This window comes from Bombyx mandarina, chromosome 08 (assembly GCF_030267445.1).
Source record: "Bombyx mandarina strain Sakado chromosome 08, ASM3026744v2".
Lineage (NCBI taxonomy): Eukaryota > Metazoa > Arthropoda > Insecta > Lepidoptera > Bombycidae > Bombyx > Bombyx mandarina.
In genome coordinates this window covers 9,277,248-9,288,074 of record NC_143215.1, presented here as the reverse complement: position 1 = coordinate 9,288,074, position 10,827 = coordinate 9,277,248, and the positions used below count along the sequence as shown (strand labels likewise).

General features: G+C 35.0%; 2 protein-coding genes and 1 long non-coding RNA gene across 3 annotated transcripts; 1 reads left to right on the top strand and 2 right to left on the bottom strand.

Moving 5' to 3' along the window:
• Positions 1-1,805: 1,805 nt before the first annotated feature.
• Polr2D (RNA polymerase II subunit D) lies at positions 1,806-3,245 on the bottom strand. The gene is made up of 3 exons (XM_089729202.1): positions 2,855-3,245; positions 2,448-2,628; positions 1,806-2,040 (listed from the first exon to the last, which is right to left on the bottom strand). Exons 1-3 carry the CDS (start codon positions 2,913-2,915, stop codon positions 1,866-1,868), a joined length of 417 nt encoding a protein of 138 aa, XP_089585328.1. The 5' UTR covers positions 2,916-3,245; the 3' UTR covers positions 1,806-1,865.
• Positions 3,246-4,027: 782 nt separating this feature from the next.
• LOC114248167 (cyclin-dependent kinase 2-interacting protein) lies at positions 4,028-9,355 on the top strand. The gene is made up of 5 exons (XM_089729201.1): positions 4,028-4,235; positions 7,407-7,579; positions 7,773-8,012; positions 8,206-8,364; positions 8,914-9,355. Exons 2-5 carry the CDS (start codon positions 7,531-7,533, stop codon positions 9,042-9,044), a joined length of 579 nt encoding a protein of 192 aa, XP_089585327.1. The 5' UTR covers positions 4,028-4,235; positions 7,407-7,530; the 3' UTR covers positions 9,045-9,355.
• LOC114252358 (uncharacterized) lies at positions 5,653-7,264 on the bottom strand. Its single transcript, XR_003625145.2, has 2 exons — positions 7,125-7,264; positions 5,653-6,795 (listed from the first exon to the last, which is right to left on the bottom strand). It is a non-coding gene; the product is annotated as an uncharacterized LOC114252358 (long non-coding RNA).
• Positions 9,356-10,827: the final 1,472 nt, after the last annotated feature.

Sequence of the window (10,827 nt, the reverse complement as noted above, 5' to 3'; positions counted from 1 at the left end):
AAACCGAAACGCATTACTGCTTCACGGCAGAAATAGGCAGGGAGGCGGTACCTACCCGTGCGGACTCACAAGAGGTCCTACCACCAGTTAAAAACAATTATGTCAAAACAATTTTCGTGCTCTCGATTATAAGTTTCGAGCTTCGGGAACGTAATTCAATTGTGAAACGAAAGTAAGTAAATTCATTTGTGCTACTGAAATTAATTTTTTTTACGGACGGTAGGGGCTTTGTTTAAATCCCATACATTTTGACTCGATAGCAATACATACGAATATGGTTTCGATTATCACTCGTGCTGCACACATGTAAAGAATGACCACTCAGAAGAACATAGTTACGTTAGTGGCGGATAGGTGGCGCTGGTATTTTTTTTTATTGCTTAAATGGGTGGACGAGCTCACATCCCACCTGGTCTTAAGTGGTTACTGGAGCCCATAGACGTCCACAGCGTAAATGCGCCGTCCACCTCGAGATATAAATTCTAAAGCCTCAAAGTATAGTTACAACGACTGCCCCGCCCTTCAAACCGAAACGCATTACTGCTTCACGGCAGAAATAGGCAGGGCGGTGGTACCTACGCGTGCGGACTCACAAGAGGTCCTACCACAGTAATTACGCAAATTATAATTTTGCGGGTTTCATTTTTATTACACGATGTTATTCCTTAACCGTGGAAGTCAATCGTAAACATTTGTTGAGTACGTATTTCAAAACTCGACTGGTAGCAGTGATTTTTATCTTTGAACCATAGTTCGAATTGATAAATTTCCTTCCCGCGTTTGAGAAGCTCAGTGGGTTGTAGAGACTCACCGGATCTTCTCAGTGGGTCGGGATTTTGATTTGTTGGTAAATTCTGTGATACACTGCCCTTGCTAAGATTGTTCTTAGGGAATTCTCTTAGGTTGAGCACATATAGTGCCCATCTACCTGTCTGCGCGAGGCTGGCTTTTAGCTGGCGACCAGCGATAGACAGGAAAAAAATTATGAAATCCATATAGATAAAAGAAAATTTTTCCTGTGTACGTTCACCTCAACTTATGTTATTTTTGTAGCTTTCCGATTCGTCTTTTATTTTTTACTATAATAGAAAACGGCATCATTAGCATAACTTAAGTCAGGTTTGCCAAGTGTATATTCAAACTCCTTATCCTATTTGATAGATATTAGAGATGTAGATATTATCTTTGATTCCATTCCATGCATATGAGTCGTCTATTATCAAAGGCGGCAATCTGTACATTTGGACAAAAATTTTTTATTGATATGTCAATACAGATTTATTTGAATATAATCGTCTCCTTCAAAGAATACGGTTCAAAACCTGCATTAAATAAAGGTTAATAGTTAACCTGTTATTTATCTAAGATGTCGTTCCGAAGAGTTTTGTGACTGCCAATGGAATACAAAGTCAATAATTCGTTTTTCTGATTTACCAATCATTGTCCAAAAGTCAGATTGCCGCCTTTGATAATAGTCGACTCATATATAACAATATTGTTTGTTATAAGGGTTTAACAAACATAATTTAACTGAACTATTAATACCTCTTAAATTTTTTTTAAATCCCTCTAAACTATTTATAGTTAACTTTGTATTAAATGGTTAGCAGAGAACATGGCCTGACCTGGAGTGATGTAAAAGAGCATGGGCAAGAGGATGAAGTGAATATAACTTGAGAAGGCCCTGTGTACCATTGGGGTACCTTAGTACTAGAACAACAACAACAAAAATGTGAAAAATTAAGGGGAAAAAAGCAATGGCTATGATATTAACAAGCATAAAATAGAATAATAAAATACATTGATTAGTTAAAATTTCTGTTTATTACCTTTAATATATCAACTTACAATAATATATTAAATTTTTAGTATTGTAAACTTCTCTTAGTTTGTATGTCATCCAAAAGTATTCTTAGTTCTTCATCTTCAAATTTTCCTTCTAATGATGGTATCAGTGCTTTCGCTTCCTCCGGTGTTTCAGGACATAAATTTGCTAAGCTTGCCAATTCAAACTTGTGAAGTTTTTTTGATTGTAATAGGCTGAAAAATTTATTGACAAACACCAAATATTAATATTTTATACCAACCCTTTACACTACAGCAAAGCCCATACTGGAGATAAAACTTGTTTATTGAATTTTGTAATTTTTTATTTATTAGTGTCCATTGGTTTACTTAAAATTGATTTCAAATTACTTGTAAAATGCTTACCTAATTTGATTGAAAATATCTAACGTTGCTTATTCACACAAGCAAAAATGGCCTCAAGTCATCCACATCATTCTCCTGTCCTTCTCCCAGTCACCTGGGGTCGGCGCAACATATTTTGTCCTTCCATAGTCCTCTATCATATACCATTTCTTTGCTCACTCCCCTCTTACAAATATTGTCTTTCACAAAAACCACCTTGTAAAGGGTTAAAATAATTATAACATTATTAAACTTACTGTCTAACAGCAGCTATGGTCTCTTTGTTTTTGAACTTTTTAAACATATTGGTATACGTCAGTGTTTTCATGAACACTTCAGAGAATTCTTGTTCCTCTTCAGCAGATTCATTTTGAGCTTTTCTATTTTCCAATAACATGTCAACTTCAGATATCATTAAAGTTTCAGCATTCTCAAATTCTATAAGCACAGAGAAATAAAATATTTACCAACAATCCTATGAATAATGAAACCACCGAAATTTGGGTGCTTTAAAAATTTAGAAAGATTAATTGAATTTATATTTAATCACCTCAATAAAATTTTGTCGTAATATAAAAAACATTTTGACCACAATATACATTTCATTTGCGTCCGAAGAACCTAGACTGTTGTTATTTGTATAAATCATATGTCATTTTCATACCTTTTGGGAATTGCAGATCAGCTGCATCCTCTTCCACCACATATTGTAGAGGTCCAGTCATGATGATGGATTTATATGGTGACTAGCTTCAAAATTTATCACAAATTCAAGAATACAGCTAGATTTTTATTATACGTGACTTCCCAACTTTCACTGTTTAAATAATACAACGGCTTATTTAACAACGAACCTTTCTGTATCTAATGCTTTGTTTTGAAAAGTGTTTCCTTTTTCATGTAACCTTTTGAACAAAGCAAAACTCTCAAATATTAAGTGTTTAATCTATCATTAAAACAATTAGGTTTAGGTATCTATGTACAAATTAAACGTTAATTAAGTTGAATATTGTGGAAGCTAGAACCATAGATTATACACTTAATATATTTGAGAACTTTATTTAGTCCGGTACCGTACTTCCGGTAGTACCTAGTAGTAGTAGTACTAGTAGTTTTATTTTTCCAAATGGAAAGGCAAAGATATCATACCATACAGCCTAATCTTTTATATATTTTTTTATGTTATGAAATATGATACTATGAAATGAAATGAAGTTGATTAATATATGAAACATGGCATGAAATGAAATGAAATGAAGATGATTAATTTGAGACATCAATCAGCTGGGATGAAATTAAATGAAATGAGATGAGATGATATGGGATGAAATATAATCTCAGTCAAATGGTGGTCATTTACTGACAGATTTCAGTTGACTTTTTACAGGATTCCGAGAAGTTACGTCCAGCGGCTTTGTTTCATTTTCCCACATTTGTGCACTGTCACAGATATTAAACAGTTAGGCCGTTTTCCAATTACAGCACAAGAGCGCATTAAGCGGCATAATGCTCAACTAAGCTTCAGCACAATTCGGCATTGTGCGTTACTGAGTCGCATTAAGCTCTGTAATTGGAAAACTACCATTAAGTAATGGTTAATTAAGCTGATTATGCTGAAGCTTAGTTGAGCAATATGCCGCATAATGCGCTCTTGTGCTGTAATTGGAAAACGGCCTTAATAAGCCACGGTTATTACACATTTAAGCCTGAAGAAACACTAAATAGACAAAATAAAACAAATCACACAACTTTACTCTTCGCGCTACCGCCAAAAAGTCCCGGCGGTAAAAAGGTCCCGTGTCACAAACTATCTTCTTTTTCCCACCTCTTGTGCGATCCGGTTTACGCATCATAAAACATCTTAATTAGTTTCATTCTGTTTCATATAATGTCACTCAAATTTAAAGACTAAGATTAGTCAAGTTCATCTCATTTAGCTTCATATAAATTCTGATTTATCAAATTAGAATTTCTACGTGCTCTTTACGTAGAAATTAGATTATAGCTGGACTAGAAGGTCTTGTAACCGTTGGCTGTAAGCCAATGGGGTTGGCCGGTTAAAGCTTTTCTCAGATGTCGCCAGCGTAGCTTGTTCCCTTGTCACAGAGAGCCGCCATTTTGTGTGTTTTGCGTTCGTGCTATTTCGGCATTTTGTGACTTTGATACAGTTCTTATTACTTTCTAAGTAGTGCTAAACAGTTTTACAACATGTATTCCAACTGGATAGTTAAAGAATTAAAGGAAGAGTTGAGAAAACGTGGTGCATCTTTACGAGCAAAAAAAGTGGATTTTGTCGAAAGGTACAATGTTGATGTTTTATTTTAACTTCGAAAACTTCTCTCAAACTGTTTCTGGTAGCTATTATAATAATAATATTAAATTGTGTACCTTAGGAACTTTATTCCTTGTAGCATGTGCAAAAAGAATTGCTCATATTACACACATTACCTACCAACTAATGTATTATTTTACTTTTTTCAGATTAGAGCTATATGACCAAAATTTTAATTTTGAAACAAAATGCTCTAGCAAAGTATGCTATATATGATGATGCTATATATGATTTGCTAGTGGAGCCATGTGGCATTTTCATTAGCCAAGAGCGCCCATATCTTGCTGCATCTCCTGATGGTGTGTTGGGCGAAGAAACTATAATTGAAGTGAAATGTCCATACGCTAGCAGAAAACATGAAATAAATATAACAACGGTGCCTTACTTAGAACAATGTAACGGGATATTGTCCCTAAAAAAAACCTGCCCATATTATTATCAAATCCAAGGGCAGTTATACTGCTCAGGCAAAACATACTGCAACTTGTAGTCGCAGACGACTGTGTAGTCGTCGTGGCCTAACGGATAAGACGTCCGGTGCATTCGTGTTGAAGCGATGCACCGGTCGTCGAATCCCGCAGGCGGGTACCAATTTTTCTAATGAAATACGTACTCAACAAATGTTCACGATTGACTTCCACGGTGAAGGAATAACATCGTGTAATAAAAATGAAACCCGCAAAATTATAATTTGCGTATTTACTGGTGGTAGGACCTCTTGTGAGTCCGCGCGGGTGGGTACCACCACCCTGCCTATTTCTGCCGTGAAGCAGTAATGCGTTTCGGTTTGAAGGGTGGGGCAGCCGTTGTAACTATACTTGAGACCTTAGAACTTGTATCTCAAGGTGGGTGGCGCATTTACGTTGTGGATGTCTATGGGCTCAAGTAACCACTTAACAACAGGTGGGCTGTGAACTCGTCCACCCATCTAAGCAATAAAAAAAAAAAAAAAACTTAGTCATTTACACCTACAAGGACATCAGTGATTTATGTTGAAAAAGACAATAATTTTATAAATAATATGTTAAATAAATTAGATATCTTTTATGAAAATATTTTCAAAGAAGCATTGTATGAAAAATATCTGTATTATAACTATACACACTTGTCGAAATAAAAAATCAGGAATATTTTTAATTATTTTTATTGACAATTCCTTCTCTAAAATTACATAACATTACACATATGAAATTAATCGTTCAATGTGAACCCTCTGACTAACTAATTTTTGATCTATCTTTAACTGAACACCTGGGATTTGTGATTTACCTTTTAAAAAAGATGGGATATTTATACTAATTCCTTTAGAGGCAAACAGATCCTGTACATTAAAACCTCTGTCTGCCGTAATACTATCTCCAGAATCACAAATCTGCAGCAGCTTACTTCGTTCTACTATATGTCGATCACTTGCAGAACCAGCGTAGCCGTTCGAAATATATGATAATAATCCCCCTGGTGAAGCTCCTACCAAAAACTTCAAGGTATTTTTATGTTTATAAGAACTAAATGACGCTTTTTGAGCATCAGGTTGACTAGGCTTCTGTATGCCTATTTCAGTCTATCATCTATAATCACCCTTGTGGAGGGATAATGTGTTCTAAAACAATTAGGCATATAATAATTTACTAAGCTGCGGCTAGGCCAAATGTCAATTAGGCTCTAGATATCACTGACAAAATTTATCCATGTTACAACAAAATTAGACACTTCAGTTTTACTTACACCGAAAATTTTACTTAATTCAAAATCTGTTGTGTTTCTTCTAAGCTGAATTAGTAACATTAAAAACTGATCTTCTATTGATATGCCGACCCCTCTACTCCAGCGATACCTTATATCATTTGACATTGGCAAAAGTGTGATTAAAACTAATGAAAACTTAGATGCTGTTTCCAACCCGGTGTAGTATTGCACTGTCTCATCGTCTGCAAGTAATAGCTCTGTAGAGAACAATCTTAATATATTGGATGTTTGAGTTTCAATAGTAATATGATGCCTTGTAATTGTTTCATCTATACTAGAGTTATTATTTTCTATTAAAATTTCTTGCGAGACATTTGAATCAAAATGCACATTGCTGTGATCTTCAAGGGGTACTATATCTTCACAGTATTGGGAAGTGTTGGGCAGGATAAAAAGCTGTTTTTTAAGGTTACAAGTTTGTAACCTTTGTTCTCTACTTTTTGTTTCTTCAGAAACTGGTTTCATATTCCATGAAAATACAGATGGTACAGCACCTTTCTTCAGATATATATGTTAATGTTTGACACCTAGAACACAAAGAAAAACATTTAAATATACTATCACAAGGAAACCTGACCATAGTTTCAAAATATTTTTTATTACAATGGATGCAGCGATTTAGATAAAACTTTCAATAGTAACAGCTGATAATGAACAACAGCTCATGAGGAATGTGTTTCCTTCAGTCTGATTTTGTGTTTGTTAAAAGGTTCCTTACAGCATAAATCTACTTGCAAAATATGTTAGCAACTAATAGTGTGCCTAACTAATTATTATTGGATTTTTTAAATAAGAGAACAAAGATGTGTGCTACACCTAGTCATGCATTATAAATATTTGACAGAAAGAAGCATACCTGTGTATTTACTAATGTTTTCATAGTCAGATTCCACAAAGTGTTTACGACATAACCTCGAACTTTTTGTGGGAGTACTTTTTTCGCGTCAAATGGCCTTTAACCACAGTCTTCCAATTTTCTTGTCCTTCGGGAATTGATGTACTCCAATTTCTGAGCATATTGGCACAAAACAACGCGTCATTGTGCTTAAAATAATTTTTAATCAAAAATTCCAATACAAATATTGAATGTTATGGGAACAATGCACACCAGCGCCACTTTGACAGTTGCCAACCCCATTGCAATGCAATACTGAAAACTGAAAAGGAAGAAGAACAATAAAAACAATAAACACTTCAATTTTATTACCTACATATTGACTCGGCTAAAGCTATTTATTTCAAATTTAAGTAATAAGTTCGTAATGTCCAAAACTCCATTAAAAGAATTGGCTATCAACTTTGTACCTAGAGGTAATTATTTACATAGAGTTTGATTTAGAAACCATTATGGTTACGTTGCTGGGTATCAATATCACTTATTATCAAGTGGGCTGTGCGTTTGTCTGCCCATCGTCGATTAAGAAGAAAAAGTTTTAACAAACAAAATTTCTGTTGTCCATGTCGATTGAAATAGTAAGTAATTTAATAAATGATATTATTTCAGAGATTACAACTCCAAATAAAGACCAACCAGGCTTATCAAAGACTGTATTTTCACATGTGTCTTCGTTTCATAGTTTGTTAATTGATTGGGTCAAACTAAAAGATAAAGGTTCTAAGTTTTGTAAAGGGATCTCATCAGTGAAACTGCACGAGTATAATGATGATTATTATCCGCACCTATTGAAGCCATTGACTGAGGGCTTAGTTGAAATTATAGATAGCTTTCAAAATATTATCGAGGGTAAGTAAAATGATGTATGTTAGTCTAACAATCAACTACAATATTGAAGCATGTGAGACTACTTTTAATAATGTTACAGTTTTAACAATTTAACGGAATGGAATATACATGAACACGATTTCAAGTCTAAACAATTTAATTCTAATTTTAAATGCAAAACTGAACTATGGCATAATTAAATGTTTTTTTTTAGGTATAAAAATACTAAAAAATCAACTGGAATCACTATCAAAATTGCAGTCGACTGACCAGCCAGTAATTTTGACATGGTCAGTAGGCCGAATTCATGCTTGTGTTAAAAATACATATGAATCACTCTTAAAGGAGTACAAACTTAAAAAAATAGTGACAGGTGAAAATTATTATTATTTATTGAAACATACTGGTGGTAGGACCTCTTGTGAATCCGCACGGGTAGGTACCCTGCCTATTTCAGACGTGAAGCAGTAATGCATTTCGGTTTGAAGGGTGGGGCACCCGTTGTAACTATACTTGAGGCCTTAGAACTTATATCTCGAGGTGGGTGGCGCATTTACGTTGTAGATGTCTATGGGCTCCAGTAACCACTTAACAACAGGTGGGCTGTGAGCTCATCCACCAATCGTAGCAATACAAAAAAAAATAAAAAAAAAACATGCCCATGATTACATTAGCATTCTAAGACAAGTATTCCCCTTTTTAAAACCATTCAATTCTATGCAGGCCTCCAAAATAATTAATAACCTACAGTAGAACATTTTTGGGATACAAAACATATTTCTCAGAAAATATCTGGCTTTATTTGCTACAGAATAGATTTCACATACTGCTTCCTGACAACTCTGTGATAACTCAATAATTTACATTTTTATCTTAAGGGTAATTTTAAGGTAAACATAATTTATGTAATCTCTGTTTGCAGAAAACATAGCACACTGTAGAGATGAAAGCCTCATTGAAGTTTATGTTAGTTCTTGGGAATTTGACCCATATTTGAACATGGAAGAAAATGCTTATTTATTTGCAGAAATTGGTGTTGCTGGAATTTCTTAATTTAAAAAAATAATTTAATGCTCATTCGTCAGTATTGTCTATGTCAAGTCATTTTTGGATGTTTTAAAAGTCACAGACAATTTAATTATAAAGCTTTAAAGGCCTTATGACTAAGTGTAAACTTACTATTTTTATCTTGTACTGTAAATTGTACAATTATTTAGTATAATCCTATAGAAGTTTCAAATACAAAATAACATTTACTGATATACATGAGTGTAGTAGAGTAAAATTGACTATATCTTTTCTATAAATTATATTGTATTAATTTTTAATAATTAAAAAATATGTAAAAAATTGTGTTCATCTTTCTAATTATATTTAGTAATAGATATAAAAAAAGATGAGTAAAAAATCCATTCCCAAACTCGGAACAGTGATAAATTACTACCCTATCTTAGCTATAGAATACCATCTCTCATATCTACCCGTAAGTGACGCAAAAAGCTATTAAGAGAGTTACTGGAGAATGGGCAGCAGGGTTCTCTGACGATCGTCAATCGCCATTTACTTGTGGGTATGGGGTGTATAGGGAGGTATCACCATCTGGCCTATTTTTGTTGGGATGTTATCAAGAATTTCGGTTTAAAGGGTAGGACAGCCATTATACAACACAAATGAGACTGTTAACCTCATGATTTTTATGAGCTCTGGTAACCACTTTACACTTGTGAGAACGCGGGATGAATGTAATATGCTGTGTGTCAACCCTGTACCGCCGTCGCAATAACCCCGACTGGGCTCCGGCCCGGTCTGGGGTAGGGCACCGGCTGTGAGCATCAGGAGTTTTACCGAGGTTTAACTTCCACATCCAGCCGCGCGGATGGGGATCCAGCGATTTTCTCCACAAGACTTGCTTAGACGGATGGACGAGCTCACGGCCTCTTAAGTGGTTACCAGATATCATAGACATCCGCAATGTAAATGCTGCCACCCAGCTTGAGATATGTGTTCTAAAGTCTCAGTATAATTACAACGGCTGCCCCAACCTTCAGACCGAAACGCATTACTACTTCACCGCAGAAATAGGGTGGCGGTACCCACCCATGCGGACTCACAAGAGGCCCTACCACCAGTCTAAGTTAAATGTACTAATACTAAAATAATAATAAGTATCACAGTAGAAATATCTTGCAACTTAATCTATGAAAGCGCTTTTCTATTATCTACCGGGAAGAGAGTGGGCGATTAACCGTAGAACTCTTCAATTTAACAAAAAACACCTACGTGTTGTTACAAAATAAGGTTCATGGTAAAATGGTTCTGACCTCGACATTCACAATTAATGCCTCTAATTTACATAAGGTCAATTTAAGATGTGATATGAAAGCGAGGCTTGTCGTTGCCACGGCAATCGGACCCAAACAAACCTAAACGAACCACCGACTTAACTAAAATTTAATGCAGACCTTACAAATGAATCTTGATAGCTAACAGAGGTAACTATCTACACGAGACTTAATAATAAACTTAATGGCTCGGTTGATAAAATAGTTATCAAAAAGGTGGTTGTTATTTTTTTCATAATTCAGACTTATGATCTTTCACTAAAGCGTGACTGTGTTATAATAACTTCACCGATGTACATAACATATGCTTTCAAGATAGTATATAGGTACAGTCGGTCGGAACTTGTAGTGTAGATACATACCACAGCTTATGTTTTTAATTCTGCGCTAAGTGATCACCGAAGCCCTTTACTGGTGGTAGGGTGTCTTGTGAGCCCTGCCATGAAGCACTAATGCGTTGAAGGGTAGGATAGTCGTTGTATAGAGCGCTGACT